Source organism: Semicossyphus pulcher, unplaced genomic scaffold (genome assembly GCF_022749685.1).
Source record: "Semicossyphus pulcher isolate SPU_LCO1_2020_fin unplaced genomic scaffold, fSemPul1.0.p SCAF_20, whole genome shotgun sequence".
Classification (NCBI taxonomy): Eukaryota; Metazoa; Chordata; class Actinopteri; order Labriformes; family Labridae; genus Semicossyphus; species Semicossyphus pulcher.
Window position 1 is genome coordinate 22,373,873 of NW_027211694.1, and position 21,820 is coordinate 22,395,692.

Here is a 21,820-nt window from a genome sequence, read left to right on the forward strand (position 1 = left end):
TATTAAAATGATCATCATTGAGCCAAACTGTGTTTAAGGGCAGCAGAAGAGCTTATTTCAAACACAAACCCTCTGATTCAAAGAACAGTTTCCCTCCTGAGGTTGAAATAAGTGTTTTTAAAGGAGAAATGAACTCGATGGGAAACAAACACAAAGTATGGCTCTCACACCGCTCCTCTTCCTGGAATGAAGCAGAGCTTGATAACCCCTCCCTCTTCTTCCTGCTCTCACGCACAGCCAGCTCCACTCTGACTCAGACACTTCCTTGTTCCCTCCCCTTCAGATCTACAGGTTGAAGATGGGTGTAACCAACCAGAGCTGACACTCCCTGCACAAGCACGTTGTTGGATCAGAGCTCAAACTAGTTTTAGTTCTGAGGAAGTGAAACTCAGACGGTCGTTGTCACTGAGAGGTGAAATGGCGCAGAAAGGAGTTCAGCTGGACCGGGAAACCTTCTCTTGTTCGGTCTGTCTGGATCTACTGAAGGATCCGGTGACTGTTCCCTGTGGACACAGCTACTGCATGAACTGTATTAAAACCCACTGGGATAAAGAGGATGAGAAGGGAGTCTACAGCTGCCCTCAGTGTAGGCAGACCTTCACACCGAGGCCTGTCCTGCTGAAAAGCACCATGTTAGCAGATTTAGTGGAGGAGCTGAAGAAGACTGGACTCCCAGCTGCTCCTGCTGATCACTGCTATGCTGGACCTGAAGATGTGGCCTGTGATTTCTGCACTGGGAGAAAACTGAAAGCCTGCAGGTCCTGTCTGCAGTGTCTGGCCTCTTACTGTAAGGAACACCTGCAGCCTCATTATGAAGTAGCTCCGTTAAAGAAACACAAGCTGGTGGAGCCCTCCAAGAAGCTCCAGGACAACGTCTGCTCTCGTCACGATGAGGTGATGAAGATGTTCTGTCGTACTGATCAGCAGTCGATCTGTCATCTCTGTTTAATGGACGAACATAAAGGCCACGACACAGTCACAGCTGCAGCAGAAAGGAGCGAGAGGCAGAGAGAGCTCGGGGTGAGTCGACAAAACATCCAGCAGAGAGTCCAGGACAGAGAGAAAGATGTGAAGCTGCTTCAACAGGAGGTGGAGGCTATCAGTCGCTCTGCTGATAAAGCAGTGGAGGACAGTGAGAAGATCTTCACTCCGCTGATCCGTCTCATGGAGAAAAGACGCTCTGATGTGAAGCAGCAGGTCAGATCCCAGCAGGAAGCTGAAGTGAGTCGAGTCAGAGAGCTTCAGGAGAAGCTGGAGCAGGAGATCACTGAGCTGAAGAGGAGAGACGCTGACCTGGAGGAGCTGTCACTCACAGAGGATCACAACCAGTTTCTACACGACTACCCCTCACTGTCACCACTCGGTGAATCTACAGACTCATCCAGCATCAAGATCCGTCCTCTGAGGTACTTTGAGGCTGTGACAGCGGCTGTGTCAGAGGTCAGAGGTAAACTACAGGACGTTCTGAGGGAGACATGGACAAACATCTCACAGACAGTGACTGAAGTGGATGTTTTACTGCCACAACCAGAGCCCAAGACCAGAGCTGAGTTCTTACAGTACTCATGTGACATCACACTGGATCCAAACACAGCAAACACACGGCTGTTATTATCTGATGGAGACAGAAAAGCAACATCAGTGAGTAAACATCAGTCTTATTCTAGTCACCCAGACAGATTCACTGGACGGTTACAGGTCCTGAGTAGAGAGAGTCTGACTGGACGTTGTTACTGGGAGGTGGAGTGGAGCGGAGGAGGAGTTTGTGTAGCAGTCGCATACAAGAATATCAGCAGAGCAGAGAGTGAAAGTGTATTTGGACTAAATGACAAATCTTGGGCGTTATGTTCTTTCAACAACAGTTATAACTTTTGGTACAACAAAGTGAACACTCTTGTCTCAGGTCCTCGGTCCTCCAGAGTCGGAGTGTACCTGGATCACAGAGCAGGTATTCTGTCCTTCTACAGCATCTCTGAAACCATGACTCTCCTCCACAGAGTCCAGACCACGTTCACTCAGCCTCTCTGTGCTGGACTTGGGTTTCAAAGTGCTGGAGTTTGGTTTTATTTTCCTGGAGACACTGCTGAGTTGTGCAAAGTGAAATAGACAGACGTCGTTAAACGGACAGCGGGTTAACTTCTGTGTTTTAATCCTTCAGCTTGATTTTTATTCATGTTTGTTGCTGAGAGCTGATTGTTGTCACATCTTGGTCACCTGTCAATCAAACTTTATGGGCGGGACTTTGACGTCTTCTCACGTGATCTGTAAATAACTGAGTTCCTTTAAGTGACGCTCCTTCCTGTGTCTGTTTAGCCGCGGAGGCTTTCACTGCTCACGATGATTTATGATCACCTGAATGTTTGTTGATCGTTTGTATTGATGCGTTTATATGTTGTTGTTTGTGTTGTAATTCATGAGTGTGAAGAGAGAAAGCATCAGACCTTTCTTTAACGGACACATTTTGTTTTCACCACTTTGTACATTTGTAGAAAATCTATAATCACATTGATATGAAAAAGTTTTGTTGCTTTTTAAACGGATGAAAAATGTCCTCTGAGGTCTTTTAAACCTTCAATGATCATGATGAAATCAATAGTTTAGATTGTGGTCAAACAAACTGATGGTGTGGATGAAGTGAATCTGTTGATGAAATCAGGAACAAGAATCATTGAACAGACTTTACTGATGTGACGTGTGAACAGACTGAACTTTGACATCATGAATAAACAAACAGGATCAAAGTCTTTTCTTCTCGTCGTCATTGATTGAAAGCTGTCCTCGATGCTGTGAGTCTTCTCTTCAGAGGCGTCACTTATCAGTGATCTCCACGTGACTTTACACGTTTAACATTAAAACTATTCTGCGAGCTTTAACCCTTTAGACCCCAGCACAGTTTGTATATGTTGCTGCAGTGTGAAAGCCCGGGTATCTTATTTTGAAATACAAATCTTTGCAGTGTTCAGAGTCTCTCCTGAAAAGAGACTCTGGATTCTGCAGCTCAAAGTCCCACAGTGCTGTTTTGAAATTCCAGATGGTGAGAGAAAGACGGGGTGACGGAGAGGGGAGTCAGAGAGCGCCATCTTCTCTGCCCCGTTTCTTGTGAAAAAGTGCAGACTTCCAGTTTTTAATCCCTCAGTGCAGCGGCGTACTCAGGCTGTTTGAGGGGCAGGGGCAAAAACTAAATTAAAAGAGCACCAGCTGTGTGCCACGGGGCTCAAGTGCGCAGAAAGTTGTGATGTGAAACAACAACAGGGGCAACTAGGGTCAACTAAAGGCATAAGGGCGCACTGTCTCACACGTAGTAGGTGCAGAGGCTAACTTATTTTCCAACATATATCAATTATCTGCTGGAAGGGCACTTAATCATTTTTTATTTACTACAGGGCACTGTTGAGGCATTTTTTCAAACATGGAGGCATGAAGGGGGGCGATTGCCCCCCCTGCCCCCCTCCTGAGTACACCACTGTGAGGAAGGATGCCCCAGAGACGTTATAGAGAAAAGAACTATTACCATGAGGCTGCTGTAATAATACACTCATAATATTTTATTATGTTGCTACAGAGATATGCACACATATATATTGAGTCTAACGATGTGTAATAGTGACTTTATGAAGAGTTATATGATGGTACAGGCTACATGTATCAATATAATATATACTCTGTCAGTCTTAAAGGCTTTGAAAGTGTTTGTTGATTTTGTATCCCTCCGCAGGTTTATTACTTGCCAGCATTTTCACGTTATAAAATGAATTACATAAACATTGAGCTCAATATAAAGTAAAACCTGGTTGTGCCCGCATCTAAAAGTTGGAGTTGTTTTTTTCTCTTCTCGGTCATCATCGTTTACATGTTTTTATTTATTTATTTATTTTTTATTTACAGCTCCTGTGAGGAACTTTCAGTTTGTGTTGATTTTGGCGCCCCCTGTGGACAAAGTGCTGCCTCTGATTTCTTTATTACTATTGTCCTGTACATGTGTAAGAAGTGTTTCTTTCATCTTATCTTTCTTTCTTGTAACATTCAAACGTATCACTCACAGTGAATCTTTGCCGTGTAAAAAAGGCAGATTAGGCAGCATGAAGTTAATCACCTCGTCTGACACCTGAAATCCTAAAGATCACAAATACTTCTTTAGATGAAATGATGTTACTTTAAAATTCACAATCACTCTTATGTTTCAAAATAACCTAACCTTATTATACTCAACATATTAATAAAGGTGTGCGCTGCCATAAAAGGTTAGAAGTGACTGAAGATATTTAATGTTATGTCATCTGTTCTCAGTATAGCGTTGTATAACATTTCCATGGGTCAACAAATAATATCTATAATAATAATACGTTACCTTTAATAGTTAGTTTATTTGTGTTTTTGTTGTATGTGTATGTATATGTTGTCTGACCAACTCGCTATTGATTGGCTCTTGAGTTAAAAAAGGGAAATGATGGATATGCCTTGATCCAATCATGCTCTGACTAACAAACGTTGCATTTACTGTTTCTCGGAAATCGAATGGCTCATAAATTTAGTTAATGGGATACGGTTGTAGGAACTCAATCAGAAACATGTTAGATTGGCGGTCGTGCAGCACATGCTCAGTTAGACCTTTCCTCCATGGAAGCTGCTTCTACTTTGATTGGAAAATAACTTTTTCGATGTATGAAAGTTATATTTTCATGAGCTTAAGTTTCGTATTACTGTCCTCAACTTTTATAAGAATTAATCAAAAGTTATTTAAAAAACACAATAACGTTTAAATAAATGTTTGGTTGACTTTTTATGTAATTTTTGAAACAGATATGTGAAACATTTGCGCGCGTTAGTCTCTTAAATGGGAGGATTTGCTGCTTTTTTCGTTTAATTTCTGACAGTGTAGTAGAATATTTGGACTTCGTTTTGGACTATGGGTTGATTAAAAGGAGTTATTTTAATTTGATTTTTTAAATTGTGATTAGCTTTTTCAAATTCCTTTGGCCCTTTTATAACCTATAAATAAAATAATCGTTAATTGCAGCCCCAGCTATGTCCTATGTAATAACCTAGAAATGGTATGGAAAATTAGCATATAGATGTTAGTTAAAAAGATGTTTATAAAATATAATGTATATAAAAGATTGGATAATTTTAAAGAGTGTTGCACATTCCTTTATGGACGCGCTCTTTGGCTGACACAGATATTTCTGATTGTACTTGAATGCATCATCAGCCCCCTCCCTGCACTTCTCTTTATAGAGCCAGTTGTTGACCTGTTGAGACTTTCAGTTCGCTGCGCTCCACCGAGCCGGGGTAGCAACAGCCTGTGAAACTCCCCCTCCTCACAGCGGAGTGTACACTGTGTTCTATCCGCTGTCAGGGTCCCCCAGCCGGGGCATGCCCCACAATGTTCGACCTGAACGGAGGCTGGAACCTGTCCTTCGCCGGTTGCGGGTTTTTGGGGATTTACCACATCGGAGTAGCCAGCTGTCTACTGGAGAAAGCGCCGTACCTCATCAGAGGAGCCACTAAGCTGTACGGAGCCTCGGCCGGAGCTCTGACCGCGTCTGTGCTCGCCAGCGAGGCGTCCATAAGTAAGAATCACCGGCTCAAAATCCTGGAGCTCCGTTATTAGCATATTGCTACATATGGATATGGAGGGCACCAAAAGTCCTGATACATTGTTATTATTATTATTATTATTATTATTATTATTATATTGAAGTTGTAATTTGTTGCTGTATTTATGATTATTATTATTTGTAGTAGTAGTAGTATTTTATATTGAAGTTGTAATTTGTTGCTGTATTTATTTTTATTATTATTATTATTACATATTTTTATGTTTTTTTATTATTTGTAATATGTTTTTATAAGTTACCTAATTATGCATATATAGTTACTTTAATATGATGCAGTATGATACCAAACAGTAGGTTTTGATACATTCTGATACAATGTTATTTTATCCAGTGAAGAAATTTCCTCCATCCATCCATTTTCTTCGGCTTATCCGAGGTCAGGTCGCGGTGGCAGCAGGCTAAGCATGTTAGCCCAGACATCCCTCTCCCTAGCAACATTTTCCAGCTCCTCCTGGGTGATCCCGAGGCGTTCCCAGGCCAGGTGGGATCTATAATTCCCCCCAGAGGGCTCTGGGTCTATCCCGGGGTCTCCTCCCAGTTGGATGTCCACTGAAAACCTCCACTTTTATGTGCATTCAGATATTTTTATTTATGAAACATTTGGTATTTAAAACAATATTGATACACTTGGAATATCGTGTTTTGTTATCGTTAGCCTAATTGTTAATTACTTCAGATATGAAAATTAGCAACATATTGCCTTGTTTACAGTATCGCAATACATTGGATCATAACCTGCTGATAGGTATCATATTGCTAGAGTCTTTCTAATCCACAGCTCAGCTTCCCAGTATCTCAAACATACTCCACCTTACGGCCATAAATATAAAAGCCAACTAATAGTACGTTTTAAAACCGATTAGAGCCAGATATACGCTGATATAAAATCTTTCTTTACGAAACATGTAATAAGAGAACAGTAGTTTGCATACTGCACTAAATGCACAACATACATGTATTCACTTAGATATGAGCTAATTTATAAATGAATCGTTTAGCCTGCTTATTAGACGAATTATTCCGGTTAAAGTTCAAAGAAGCATAAAAATGCTGTAGATAATTTCCTCAAGCTTAGATTAACATGTGCCATCAGTCAGCTTCAAATTTAACGGCACAGCTGATAGAAAGAGACAGTCAAACACAGCAGACTGATAAAGGCCCTCATTGATATTCGTTCAGCACCAGTCTAAATAAAGAACAGTGGCGTGGAACCGCTGATCATAAGAGAACATGTCCTGTGTTGCAGTGGACAGTGAGTCAGAGGGGCCTTTTCACTTTCTCTCCCATAAATAAGGAATCAAAACATCACATGTGAGCACAGATGAGTATCAGCCAACAGGAGGCTGCAGTGACCTCAGCGTGGGCTCCGTTCTCAGAAGAGGGCTAACAGGGGGGTCACTGACTCCTGGTAGCTTCAGTGAATATTGATCAGCTGCAGGTTGTGTGTTTTTGCTTACAGTCGATTGATCTTTAAAGCTCCTCCTGAGACTAATCTTCTCCTTCTCCTTCTGTTTTTCAGTTAAATGCTGCGAAGATGTCATCGAGGTGGCAAAAGAGGCCAGGAAGAGGAACCTGGGCCCTCTTCACCCGACCTTCAACCTGGTCAAGGTGATAAAGACCGGCCTGGATCGTGACCTGCCGTCTGACGCTCACAGCCTGGCCTCGGAGCGGCTGTGTGTTTCTCTGACCAGAGTGTCTGACGGGGAGAACGTCCTCGTGTCGGAGTTCAGCTCCAAAGAAGAACTCATACAGGTGAGTTTAATAACATGTTTTAAATCTGGAGAAGCAGAGATGTCGAGTAAAGATGATCCAATACCAATTTCTATTCCTAATACACACTCCAATATCTAAATTTACAAATCGATACTACTGAAGATAATGACAGCTAAATCCTTCTCAGGGATGGATGTAATAGTATTGCTAGCTTTGTTATATGGCCTTGCTCTGGTTAAATCCTTTGTAAAACATAACTACAAATACATACACAGAGTGAAGGCCTTATAATTTTCTTTCATTATCTAGTTTGACAGTCAGTTTAACTGAAAACAAACATAAAATTCATCGAGGAGTGCATAATAACGCTGTATGGAGAGAATATTTTTGACACCTCTTTTTAGTGTCTGCCAAAGAGCATTGGAGAAACACTGGTTTTCAGCAGAAAGCTGCTTTTTTTATAGTTTTTACTGGATTTAATCATAGGGTCAGTTTGTTTTGGAGAGGAGGAGACATCTGCAGATAAATCGGCTCATGTTGAAAACCTTGTGAACGATAAACCCGGAAAGAAACCTGACCTAAAAACAGGCTGAGCTCCTAAAAGCAAGCTAAGCTAATGTTAGCAACAGCTTGGCCGGTTGCCTCTTTGGACAGGCTGCATCCGCATTGGAAGCATTGGAAAAAACTGATTTTATACCAACTTAATGTTTTCCAATAGCCAGTTGCCTTTTGGTATCGTCATATGAGCGCACTACAGTATTTTTATGTGGCAGCCATTATATCTCCATGGTAGTAGAAAAGATCTGAAACATCAGTGGTGGCAAATGTTTTTGTGCAAAAAAATATGATTTCATGTGAAAAAAAAGGGGCAATCATTTCCTAGCTTAAGGTAATGTTAGCTCGCTGTTTTAAAGTGAAAATTGTGCCTTATTTCAAGGAAAAACAACATATTTGTTAGCTACTGACTGCTTGGTCAAAACAGCTAACATTAGCAGTTAACCACACTCTAGCTAACATTAAGATTAGATAGTCCCAGATATTTATACAGTCCAGGTGTATTAGATGGTAGAAAAGATGAGCATGAGTTCCTAGCTAAAGGTAATGTTAGCTAGCTGTTATTGAAGTGAAAATTGAGCCTTATTTTAAAGTAAAACAACATATTTGATAAGTTATTAGCTACTGACTGCTTAATCACAACAGCTTTCAACACAGCACTTATAGTTAGCATTCAACCTTTTCCTAGCTATCATTACCATCCGATCATATCATCAGGTCATATTAGCTAGCAAGTGTTCATGAAGTGAAAATACTGCCATATTTCAAGATGATGCCTCATATTTAATTGCTTTTTAGCTAGCAAAGTCTTTGTCACAGAAGTTTAGCATTCAGCCACTTCCCCGCTAGTAGCTTGCTGACATTACCGTTAGCTAGGAATTAACGCCTTTCCTATGGTATCGTTTAAAACTAACAAACGCTTTCTTTAGCAAAGAAGTGGTTGAATGCTAATGTTAGCTGATGTCTAACGAGCTAATGGGTTATAAACAGGGTTTTTACGGTGAGTCTGGCCTGATATCCTTATAGATTTATACAAATTGCTGCCTTGAACACAGCAGTTCAAAATGATAACAGCACCTGAGCTTCCCACCATGAGCATGATGTCGTAGTAAAATGGCCGCTGTGTGACTATGTTAAATTGATGCAAGGAATCAGGAATCCTGCAGTAAAATGTCTCTGGATTAACCATTTGTTCTGTCCATAGGCGCTGATCTGCAGCTGCTTCATCCCAATCTACTGCGGCCTGATTCCTCCGTCCTTCAGAGGAGTGGTAGGTGATTGTTTTTGACTTGTAACTCATCCAGCTTTAGTTTTGCTTTTGGCTTTGGAGGGCACAATTATTTATCTGTACATAGTCTTCTGGAAAAGTCACACTTTTTGCTTCTTTACATGTCAGGATCACTTCATAGTGAAGCTTGTAGCCATGTGAGGGAAATGAAAGTTTAAAAAGGAGAAGGAACATTCAGAAAATTGTTGCAACAAGCACCGTTGAAGAGGAAATCCTCGCGTGTCTAAATGTGGAAGTGTTGTATAAAAAGCAGATTATGTAAGTAATTTGAAAATCATGTGGCTGCATTTGGGTCCAGCTGTGTTCCCAAAACATATCTATTATTTGAAAGTGAACCCTTGAAATAGGACGTGGATAAAAAAATTGCCACAGGTAAAATGCAGGTCGAAGTGCAACACTGCTATGAGATCATCGTATCGGTTGTTTCCATGTTTGGAAAATTGCTGTTGTTGTCATTTTGGCTAAAAATCCTTGTTGCTGATACTAATGCTTGCTTCACGTTGACTTATCAGCTGTGTTTGGACTTTGGCTGTGATCTCAGGTGGTTACACTGTTTGTGTGCAACAGTGAGCAGGCAGTTCTAATCAGACCTGCGTCCTCTGTTGCCATGTCGTTCACAGTCAAAACTAAGGCAGTAAGATTGGAAATCAAATTACATTTTATACTGATAACAAAATACAAAGGTCAAGAGCATTGCAATGCAGACATCAAAAATGTGTCAACCAGATGACATCACATATTATGTAATGATCATTAAAGGAATAAGCATATGATTTAATTTCACGATGCAACCACCAATTTTTATGGGAAACCTTTGTCCGATTCTTAGATATTTAAATCTGTTAAAAAAGTTCTTGTTGTTTCCACTGACAGGCTCCGATTGTTGCTCTAAGTGTCTGACAACATTACAGAAAGGATCCCTACAGAGACAGACCTTTTTGTTTAACCACAAACAGCACTTATATCTCTTTCTTTGAAATCCCCAGACTCCACTGACAAAAACAGTAATTTAACCTTGCAGAAAACAGGAGCTGATGGTCTACAGTTGCCTTGATCAGTTTGTGTAGGTGTGTTATGCCAGATACAAGAAAAACAAAAGCTCCGGCACTCACAGAATCCTGGATGACTCAGTTTAATGTGGGTAACGTATTAAACTGAGTGATGCTGAAGACGGCATAGAGCCTGTTTTGATTTGATTTTTTACCGTGCAGCCAAAACGCTATTGAAACAAAGTTTGGAGTTGTGCGCGCTACTACTGCTGTATGTTAGATACAAGCTAGCCCTTTTAAACAAAACAAGGCAGCGGTACACCAGCAACTCCCATGTTCTGTGCGTTAAATCACTGTTTTTGTCAATGGAGTTTGGTGGGTTTGAAGAGAGAAATGAAACGGCTGTTTTTGGTTAGAAGAAAAGATCTTCTTCTTTAACAAAAAGTTCTGTATTTTTAGGGATCCCCTTTCGGTAATGTCAGACAGTTAGAATAACAATCTGAGCCTGTCAGTGGAAAAAAAACCTCACTTTTATTAACTATGGAAAGATTATAACGCAGCTTTGAAAAGCCTGTTTCCAAGCTGCAGGCTGGAGCAATTACAAAACTTTTTGGACCTAGGTTTTCCCATGTTTAAAAATACCAGATTTCGCCTTTAAATATTGAAAGTGTTTGAAATATCCGTTGTAGTGTGAGCACTGAAAACAGATGATAAATCACTGCATGACAAAGTTTAAGACAAAGTGAAAGTGCTGAAAGTTGAGCTTTGAGTTTGACGTCAATCCACTGAAGGCAGCTGAACTCTGGTTTAGTGAGTACATGATAAGTGGTTCATAAAGAAGACAGATAAAAGTAGTCATGATGACATGAAATAATACAGAAGCACAGAATTACAACCAAAATGAAGTACTTTACAGTTTAGATTAAATTAATAAATGAAAAGTTCTTAGTTTGGACCAGTTTCCAAACAGTTCAGCTCCAGTCTCATAGAACATAACCTTCTAAAAACAGGACATCTCTGACAAACACCGTCTTTGTGGACATGTTGGTCCATTTCACCCTGAATAGAGCCTGTTGTCTCCGCCCTGGTGCCAAAGTTTAACAGTTCAGGAAACACAGTGAGTCCAGTAATCTGCTGGTCGATTCAGTTAAACTGTCACAGAGCTGTCTATATGTATATATGTATATGTATCTGCTGTCTGCAGGCGTTATCTATAGATTCTGTACATTGTGTTCTCTCTGCTGCTGCTCAGTTCACTGTGACTCACTGACCTTCTGCATGAGTGTGCAATAATATGAGGCATGAGAGGCTGTTGAACGGCTCAGCTGTCGGTGCGTGTGCCAAAATACATAAAAATGTAGGTTTTTGTTAGACCAAAGTTTATTAACACTTTATTTTGCGGGTCCCAGTAGTTTATCTATTATTTCTAAGAAGGCAATGGATGTATGTTTGAAGTTGGACTCTTCACGGCTGAACCAAAGAGTCTACAGCCATGCTAGATGCTCACCATAGACTGCATAAGAAGATAGACGACATGACAGCTCCCTAAAGCCCCTGGTCAAAAAAACACCCGGCTTTTTTGCTTAGTGGGAAAGGCTACAATCAGCATTCAGACCCGGGTCAATGACTCTGCAGAAGACCCGGGTAATTATCGCTTCGGCTCCGATCGGCATTGATGGGAACACAAAACCTGGGTGGACGCGCTAATATCCGACACCTGTTCGCCGCGATGCTGTGACTCGCACTGACACAACTCCTCGTCATCTCAGCTACAAATTTGGCCCGTCTCCGTCCGAGCAGCGCTTCGTTCCAAATTTGTCGGCGCCGAGTTTGATAAACAGACTGAATGAGTAATAGACACAATAAAGACCTAACCACCGTAACATCTTCACTGTTTGCTAACCCTGTCTCCGGCGCGTTTGTGACGTCAGACGGTGACGCAGCAGAAAAGAGACCGACAGGAGGATACTTCACTGTCAATGGGAAAACAGACAATCGGCATCTATAAGCGAGTCTTCCCGGGTCTGAAAAAGCTGCGTGAATGCGCCAATTTAGGCAGGAAAGAGGTACAAAAGTGAAGCCAAACCCTCTCTATCGCCCCCTGCTGACTGGCTGCAGTATAGCTCATAAAGCCCGCCTCCTCCATGTTAACAGATGGGACATGAGTCAAACTATAAAATCAAAATACACGTCAAATACATTTTTCTCAAACATGGTTTCTGTCGTTATAGTTAGTTCTTATCATGCTGATTTATGTCCAAGTGTTCATTTTTCTGACAAGTTTACTTTTAATTAGTTATCTGATGCTATAAAAAGGGGGTGTGGCCTCATGATTGACAGCTCTGTTGACAATGGGGCTCCTGCAGCGTTCCGTTCCTGAGTAGCAGAGTAGAGGAGACGAAGGCTAACTGTATACTACATTACAACTGGTTTGTTTGGATTGACTGGTTAAAAAGGGCCCAATGCTCATTTAAAAAATCCAATATTACAGTAAGAAGTTTATTTCAGTGTCAAAGTACAAACATTTATACACCCTGTTTACTCACTGACTGATCCTGACCTCTATTCCCTCACTGACCCACTTACTGTCAGACTGAGGCGGCATGTTTCACAGCTGGCAGAGTCTCTGCCAAGCCCAACGGGATTTTACAACCAGCATTCAGAATAAGGTTAATTCCCTCTCCACGGCATGTTAAGCCCTTTTTAAATGAGAAAGCTCTCCTTTCATTTCCCGATGTGCCAGGGTGGAATCTGCAATGAAAGCGGAGCATTTTATTACACAAACAATGAAGAGTAAAGTCTCCTGAAATAGAGACAAACAAAAATAAAGTGTTGTAATGCGGTTCTTGCTTTGGGTTTTTTTATTTTGAAAGAGTCCCCTTTGTCGTTATGTAATTCAAAACATGGAACCATTCATCGCTCACAAGGTGTTTCCCAGCAGCCGAATTATCCGCAGAGGTTTCCTCCTCTCAAAAACAAACAGACCAGAGTGTTAAAGCCGGTAAAAACACAGAATAAAACAGTTCACACTAAAAATCAGAGTTTCCATCATGCTCTTCGACAGACTCGGGCTGTCAGGAGGAGCTGTGAGCTGAGCTGCCGCTAGCTTGTTTCGTGGTGCTGACTCAACTTGTTGTTAGGTTATTGTCCCCTCAGAGTGGTTGGTAGGAGGGCTGCAAGAGGCTGGGATGAGATTCAGCACCTCCAAGTCTGAGGCCATGGTTCTCTGCCAGAAAGTGAAGGATTGCTCCCTCCTGATGGGGAGTGAGTCTCTGCCACAAGTGAAGGAGTTCCTCCATGCTGCTTACCAAAGAGTATAATTAAAGTTCTTTGTGCCTACTATTTTTACTAACCCTGTTTCCGGCGCGTTTGTGACGTCAGACGGTGACGCAGCAGAAAAGAGACCCAAAGGAGAATACTCCACTGGCAATGGGAAAAGAGACACTCGCCCTTTCTTAGCGGGTCTGAAAAACCTGCGTCAATGCGCTAATTTTGGTGGGAATGGGGTATTAGAGATAGGAAAAGGAGCTCGGAGTAAAGCTGCTACTCCTTCACATCGAAAGGAGCCAGTTGAAGTGGTTCAGGCGTCTGATTAGGATCCTCCTGGGCGCCTCCTCCGGGCACGTCCAACTGGGAGGAGAGCCCGGGGCAAACCCAGAGCTTGCTGGGATTATATATCCCATCTGGCCTGGGAAGGCCTCGGGATCCCCCAGGAGGAGCTGGAAAACGTGGCTAGGGAGAGGGACGTCTGGGTCAACGTGCTTAGCCTGCTGCCACCGCGACCCGACCCCTGACAAGCGGAAGATAATGGATGGATGGATGGGCCTCAAACTGAGCTGCTGCTAGTTTTAGCTCACTTGCTGACAAAGAATCCTCATCCGGTTAAATTATATAGTTCAAAACAACAGTGATGTGATATTAAACACGACAAAAGAAGTCTGTACTTTTGGAAAACGCTGATAAACCGTCTTCTTACAGGTTAAAACATGAGACTGATGTAGGCTGGTACAGGAGTTTGGCTTGACAGTGAACTGAAACAAACACATAAAACACTCTGCAAGGTCTGTTCTGTAATCTGTCCACACGGTTTAAACTACTTCCTCTTTGAATGAAAGAAGGTATACACTTAATCTCTGTCTCTGTGTGTCTTCAGCGTTACGTGGACGGCGGGATCAGCGACAACCTGCCGCAGTCGGAGCTGAAGAACACCATCACCATCTCTCCCTTCTCCGGAGAGAGCGACATCTGCCCCCGGGACAACTCCACCAGCTTCCACGAGCTGCGCTTCACCAACACCAGCATCCAGATGAACCTGGGCAACATGTACCGCCTCAGCAGGGCCCTGTTTCCACCTGAACCAAAGGTAACGCTTCAGTGTCAGAGGCTGCTTTTATAGATTGTCTTATCAATCTGCTAATAAACTTTGTCTTGGACACCGTAACAGAACATCAAAAGATATTAACTGTTATAATAATTCCTCCTAAAACTATGTGTTTTGTAACGTTGTCACATTTGAAGTAAAGCTGTTAGAAACTGTCCTGACTCCCGACAGACTTTACGATCGTCTTCTCAGCTGCTTTTAGTTTCACATTTAATACTCAGTAATTATTTAATTATTGACTGTGTAACAGCAGCAACAGGAGCCTGTTGTTTCGCCCGCGATAATAGATAGGTATCATTAACTTTAATCTACAATCATCCAATAAACGAACGACCGTCACGGTGAGGTCCGATGAGGAGAGACGTCTCTGTTTGTTTTTGCTCTCCCTTTTAATCCTCCTCCTTTTTTTAGCTAACAGGAAGTCATATTTTATCTACGTTCTGCCTCATTTTTCGCCCTCTTTTATCCCATGCTCCTCCCTGTCGCTCTTACGATTGTTAGGTAACCTCTGAGATGAGGTGAGCTTTGACCGTGTCGGGGTAGAAGAGCTGTGTTTACGCATGTCGTCTTCTCCTCACCCCTGCTCACCTCACGTGTGTGTGTGTGCCCGTCTAGATGCCATGATTATGTAACTTGGTGCACAAGCGTGTGTGTGTGTGTGTGTGTGTTTGTGAAGAGGGCAGGTTTGTTCTTACAGCATTCCTGGAGGGAGGAATTACCTCTCAGTACCAGGCCGCATGAAAAACAAGTCTAACCACGGTCGCCTGAGGCAGTTACAAGAGTCCAAATGTCAATAAAACAGAGCTTTGTGTGTTTTTCACACACTCTCTGGTTGACTGGCTGTGAGCTTGTACTGATGTCAGAGCTTTATTTTATTAAACAAGTTTCTCTTATGCAACATAACAAACTGACTTTCATAATGACAGTGACAGGATGGGCAGGTGCACCTCCTTCGTACACCTTCGTCAATGTTTAAGAATACATTCTAAATATAATAAAACATAGTCGTAGGTTAAAACAGCAACATGCCAGAGTATCTAAGTGGTATCTTTGCGTTGTGTGGTTTAATACTTTTGGGAATAAGAATCAAACGATGGGCAGGTGAAGCTTCATGAAGCTTTTGGGTTTTCTTTATTAATGTGACACTAAAACATTTGAAGCTTCCGGGCTTAAAAAGCCAACAGTGACATCTAGTGGTTTGTAAACCTCATAGCAGCTCTTAAAGACCGGCTGTTGTAGTCTCACTGTAGTTTATTTGAACAGTTGTATGTTCACTGTATGCTACGTTTATCTGTGTCATGTGTAACACTTTTAGTTTTAAGTAAAAAAGGAAGTTGAAAAGTTAAGAAAATTAATTATTCTACTTTAGGGAAGCTATTTCATTTCTTTATTTCATTTTTAATACATTTTACACACTATCAATGCAAAGCGGCATGAGCACAAAAAACAAACAAAGTACACAGATGTTTCTCTTCCCCTTAAGCAGTGCAAGTTTTCCCTTTCCTACTTTGCCTCCCACCCCTGTCCTCCGTGCTGTCTCACAAATATTACAGGTAATATTATATAGTATATTGCATGTACACCTTCATCATCGGACTTCCACATATCAAAATACACAGCCCCAGGAAAAATAAAGAGCCCACTCCAAATGTTCCTGAAATCAGCGTCTCTCTCTACATGTCATGCTGGGCCCAATCCAGACCTGACCCCCACTGAAAACCTGAATGTGATCAAGAGGAAGATGGACGGTCACAAGCCATCGAACAAAGCCGAGCTGCTCCGAGAGCGTCCTAACGTCACCCAACAGCTCTGTGACAGACTGGAGGAGAGCGTGCAGAGATGCATGAGAGCTGTGATTAAAAACCAGATATTGATCTGTGAGCTCTTCCTGAGTTAAAACATTAGTATTCTGTTGTTTAAATATGAACATGAACTTGTTTTCTTTGCATTATTTGAGCTCTGAAAAGCATCTTTTTGTTTTCTTAAAGCTATAATTACACATATGTAAAAACACATTCAAACTGGGCCCCTCCTCCTCCTGGCCTCTTCGTCACAGAAGCTCACTCTCACGCTCTCGTGCGAGAACACGCCCACCCTGCCACACCGACAGCATCACGATTAGCTTTGCGCTAGCATGCTAACTGCCGGTTAGCTTGTCCTACCCGGTTTGAAGCACCTACCTGTCCAAGAGAAAGAAGGCCAACTCTGCGTCGCTCTTTCGCCATGCTCGCCGGTCTGAATGGGGCCCAGCTGCTAATTTGAACCACTCCCACACTCACCTGTACGCTGTGATTGGCTCAGGGAACCACGACAGCGCCCCTCCTGAAAACGTCCCGTACAAAGCAAAACAACAGAATAGATGCAGAGGGAAGGGTCTCACATGGTCTGCACACACACTCACCAACACACGGTTGGAACATGAAAAACAGTTTAACAGTAAAACAAATGTGTTTTCGCTGATTGGGGCGATAATCTGAGACTTTATATCAATAAATACGTAAAGTAAAAAATACATCATAAGGGAGAGAAATCCCAAATATACAAAAAGTCCTAAAATCAATCTGACAAAGAAAAAAGGGCGTTAAAACAACGATTCCAGTTGGTGGTGTGTAATTTTTCCCCTGTTAATAAGATGTGCTGTGTCTGTCTCCACAGGTCCTGGCTGAGATTTGTCAGAACGGTTATAAAGACGCTCTTCGCTTCCTTGAAGAGAACAGTGAGTTTTCTACCACTGTACTCACAAATACACTTATCTAGTTATGATGCATCCATATCAGCCTCCAGCTTGACCTTTGACCTGTCCTGTTTTTTATGGCGTCAGACATGCTGATGCTGGAGCGGCCGACCTCGGGCCCCACCCTACAAGAGAGCCAACCCAACTGCTGCTGCAAGCCAACAGAGACCACCAAAGAGTGGGTGCTCCGGAGGCTCCGCCTGCTGAGGAAGCAGCACTGGTGGCTGGATGAGCAGATCACTCTGCCCACGCCCATCAAGAAAGGTATGATGTCATCTGAAACTCCGTTGGATTTCGGTGGAGCCACATTTCTGCTGTTCATACAGGTGAACGTGAGGTGTGGTTGACTTGTTCTGCTCTCTGTGGGTCCGTCAGTGTTCTGTGAGGCCTGCCAGGATAAATCAGGCCTGTACACCAAGGTGTCCACGATGCTGCCAATGAGAGTGGCCTCCTACATGCTCATGCCGTACACACTTCCAGTGCAGTCGGCCTACTCAGTGGCCCAGAGGTGAGTTTAGATCACAGACTGTGTGTAAGAAGTGGACGCAGACTCTGGGACTGAGTTTAGTGTTCACAGTGAAAAAGTGAAAACTGTATAATTCCGTGTTTTCCCAGGATGACATTTTTAAAAAGGTAGCCTCTGGAATGGGTCAGAACAGCTGCAGGTTCAACTTACCGTTCCGACGCCTCCTGGCGATTCTGGCTCGTACATGTAAGGCCGAATAACCGATCCTAGAGCAGCCATGTTTTCTACAACTTTTGGAGTGGCAGTGCAGTGTGGCCCCTCCCCACGTGGGATCGCACACAAATACTATCAGCTAAAATATGTCCACTTTAAGTGCCTTAAACCTGCATACCCTCTAAGACCAGCAGGGGGCGACTCATCTAGTTGCAAAGAGAAGTTTGATTGTATAGAAGTCTATGAGAGGATAAGTTGATTTACTCCCTCATTAAACATTTTCCTAATGAGTTTGTGGTCTCAATCTGGAGTTTCAAGTCTTCTGCCATACAGCATGATGATTATTTTGTAAAATAATCTCCCTAATTAGAGTAAAATAGGCGATTAAGCAGGAATGCTTTAGGGCAGGGCTAACTTCTGATTGGCGAGTTGCTCCCAGTGTGACCTGAAAACTGCCGTCTTCACTGTTTGATTGTTCTTAAAACAGGACCAAGAAGCTTCAGATTTCTCTGAGAAGTACATTTACAATCAATCATTTTTTATTTATATAGCACCAAATCATAACAAAAGTTATCACAGGACTCTTTACAAATAGAGCAGGTCTAGACTGGCTAGCCTAAATTAGCATCCCAATTGATATCACAGTTACCATGACTTATGGATTCACCTTGCTAACCCTGCTAGTGCTAGTATAAGCTAATAACATAGCATGCCTACCACAGATTTATTATTAAGATGTGGACACCAGACCCAAACCCGCTCAGACTTTACAATGCCATGACAGTGCGGATCGTTGATTTTGAAATCGAGAAAAGTCTGACAAATATGAAACCTCCACAGATCAGAAATTCATAATTCATAATTATAATAATTATTATTCATACGTTTTCATGTATGATATAACTTCTGCTCTCCCTCAGGTTTGTGGAGTGGATCCCAGAGGTTCCAGCTGATGTGAGCTGGCTGTTTGGGGTGGCCGGAGACGTGTACCGACAGGCCTGGAAAGGAGCACCAGTGAACTCTATTCGGTAACAGATAATTGTTCCCACACAGCGTTCACTCTGTATGCCCGTCAAAGGAGTGTCTGCCAGTCTTTGAAATCAGAGTCATTCTCCTCATTTTTAAGGTTCATTTAACTTAGATAAGTATAGATCTGGAACAGAACAAATCAAACATGTAGGTTTACAAATCACCACATCAAGCTCACATCAAGCTCACACTGCAAAATATATCATCCATTCTTTCTCATCAGCCATGACTTCAAACACATCTTTCTTCCTTCTTTTATATTTGATCTCTTAAGTATTCTTGTTTTTGACTTCACAGTGAGCCAGGCCTGAGGAAATGCTTGAGCGAGCCGCCTCTGCCCACAGAGGGCGACAAACACATGCAGCGAGACAACCCTCCAGCTCTCTCCTCCCTGGATCTGCACGGCAGCTACTGGGAGATCCCCAAATCTACCTCTTCTTCTTCCTCCCCCCATCCTCCTAACATCGCCCCCTCCTCCCCTACACAGGTGTGCTTCTTTGTGGGCCTGCAGGACGAACCTCACAACAATGCACAGCAGTGAAACAATCTAGGACCAGCACTTTAACGATAACGACTCTGAACACTCCAGACAGCACCAAGTGTAAAATATTTTAATGAGTGCTCTGGAGGGCAGCGTGACCACTTACTCAGGATCATAGATGTTTTTTATGACCTGTTTTTAATGTCTTTTTACAGTCCAACTACAAACCTACCTACCTGTTTGTTTAAAATGTATACGCATCATTCCATTCCAGGTAATTGAATCAAAGTAGTTTTTCTCTCAACATGTGACTCTTTATCTTTCTGGTCATGTCGGTTCCCTCTGGGGCTATAGTACAGCGTTATGGTGACTTAAAGCAACTTATAGCAGCCATATTGGAGGTTAATCTGCCCCTATTCTTAACATACTTTAAGTTCCCATGAAATAAAAATATATGTTTTCATGTGTCACAAATGTCTTGCCCATATTGCCACCTTGGATATAGGTTGGCATCCTCTTCTTAGCCTTTCTAAAATCAAAGCTCGCTGCTCTAGCGTAAGCTGCAATTGTTAGCATGTCTAGCTAAGTAGCTTACTAGCTACAGTAAAAAACATTGCTTTCAAAACCAGATGAACTCATCGAAAGCTCTGTCCAGTAAATTTAATTTGATAGCAGTATGTTTGCCAAACATATTACCCCTTTAAGCCATTTTTGTAGCATTAAAAGTGAACTAGCATAAATTAAACATCAGTTTAATGTTAGAACAAAAAACAGTCTGATCAATGTAAGAACGCCGATGTTGATTTTCAAGTCTGATCATTGTTCATCAATAGATCATCAACCGTAAGAATGCTTGTTTTTGCCAGGGAAATGTAGCTTAGCTTAAGCCAAAGTTGTTTAGCTTGGACATATCATACAGGTAGCCCTCCAGGAAATATATCGGACACTTTTACGGGATTCTTCTTTTAAAACAAGTCTGAAATAAAAAAAAACTTGTGAAGCTAACGTTAGCTTAATTAAGCTAGCTTACATTACAGCTAACAAGTTCTGCTGCCAAGAGGTGTCCTCTTAGTTGACTAATTGAGGTTTGTTGGTTAGACATGAGAAGCTAGTTTTCTGCCAATAGTGTTATTGTAGGAACCGCAATATGTGCCATTTGTAAACGAAAAACTGAAAGACTGTTAAAAGTAAAAAAAAATGGGTGTGGAATTTAGTGAGCATTTCATTTTTACAGGGAACATGTTAATATGCAATCAAATAGCACTTCAAACAGTACTTCATGGGAACTTCAATCAAGCTAAAAATGGCTAATGTGTGCGCTGTTTTACATAGGAAGTCTTTTTTTTTCTAACACACTTTTGTTTTTTGTTTTTGACAGTATTCTTTAAGTCACTTCTGCTTCAAATTGAGCTCAACTCTGCTGATTAATTTGATATTGTTTGCAATGACGGCCAAGGCTACAAAATATAACCCAAATTGTGATAAATGTAAGTGTCCTTTAAACTAAGATGATAATACACTTGAAACGTTTTCTTTGCATAAAGCCAGCAACAGACCACCTGATGGTGTCAGGTGGTTCATGGTGATTTTTGACATAACTGAAAAGCCTCTGTAGACTTGTTATGATTTAATTTGCCAAAATGAAACTGACTAATGCTGACTGTGCAGATAATGAGAGTTCAATCAGTGTTATTATAGCATCAGTGTTATCAGTGTAAACAGTTCGACCCTCTACTTGTACATCTGTTTTATGTCACTTATCACTTGAATGTAAAGTTATGTTAATGCAATGTGACATTATGTTAAAGATTAAACTCTTAAAAAATGGTTGTTTTGTTTGTCTGACTGGGCTGTAAACAACCACCGGGACGGCAAACCATAACACAACTGCACAAACTGAAAGGAAGAACATGAAGAAAATGTATTAGGGACACATGGAAAACATTTATTTTAGTTTAAAGTCAAAATTGTGACTCTGTTTATATTTCTGGGATAAGAACAACAAAGAACATGATACAGGGATAATAAAAGCACAAATAACAGGTGTTTTCAGGCATAAATTGAGATATTTTAATATAATAAAAATAGATATTTAATTCTTGTATCATTTCTATTTTTAAACAATGTACTGGATGCCATTTTAATGGGAGTAAATGTATTTGAAAATTACAAGTCCAAATCTCCATCATTCTTGGAAGTAAATATGAAACTTTTACTTTTGTCTACATTTGTGTCTGTGCGATATTTATTATGTTTTTGATGTCTTTGTTCTGTGGCAGGAAACCCACGCGCCTTGCAAATCCAATCAAAGGCAACAACGAGAAATCACTCAACAATTTAAAGACTGAACACG

At 41.6% G+C, this 21,820-nt stretch overlaps 2 protein-coding genes across 2 annotated transcripts; both read left to right on the forward strand.

Annotated features, from left to right (window-relative positions):
- Positions 1–409: 409 nt before the first annotated feature.
- LOC138599368 (tripartite motif-containing protein 16-like) lies at positions 410–2,716 on the forward strand. Its single transcript, XM_069671009.1, has one exon. It carries the CDS (start codon positions 418–420, stop codon positions 2,104–2,106), a length of 1,689 nt encoding a protein of 562 aa, XP_069527110.1. The 5' UTR covers positions 410–417; the 3' UTR covers positions 2,107–2,716.
- Positions 2,717–5,295: 2,579 nt separating this feature from the next.
- Positions 5,296–21,276, forward strand: pnpla3 (patatin-like phospholipase domain containing 3). The gene is made up of 9 exons (XM_069671086.1): positions 5,296–5,570; positions 7,138–7,370; positions 9,091–9,156; positions 14,317–14,526; positions 17,200–17,260; positions 17,366–17,542; positions 17,654–17,786; positions 18,878–18,985; positions 19,284–21,276. Exons 1-9 carry the CDS (start codon positions 5,384–5,386, stop codon positions 19,525–19,527), a joined length of 1,419 nt encoding a protein of 472 aa, XP_069527187.1. The 5' UTR covers positions 5,296–5,383; the 3' UTR covers positions 19,528–21,276.
- Positions 21,277–21,820: the final 544 nt, after the last annotated feature.

Excerpts from the sequence above, each read along its gene's own strand:
- pnpla3 (XM_069671086.1), top strand. The coding sequence starts at position 5,384 with ATGTTCGACCTGAACGGAGGCTGGAACCTGTCCTTCGCCGGTTGCGGG. Across the intron at positions 9,157-14,316 it reads CTCCGTCCTTCAGAGGAGTG|CGTTACGTGGACGGCGGGAT; the intron begins GTAGGTGATTGT and ends GTGTGTCTTCAG. Across the intron at positions 14,527-17,199 it reads TGTTTCCACCTGAACCAAAG|GTCCTGGCTGAGATTTGTCA; the intron begins GTAACGCTTCAG and ends CTGTCTCCACAG.
- LOC138599368 (XM_069671009.1), top strand. The coding sequence starts at position 418 with ATGGCGCAGAAAGGAGTTCAGCTGGACCGGGAAACCTTCTCTTGTTCG.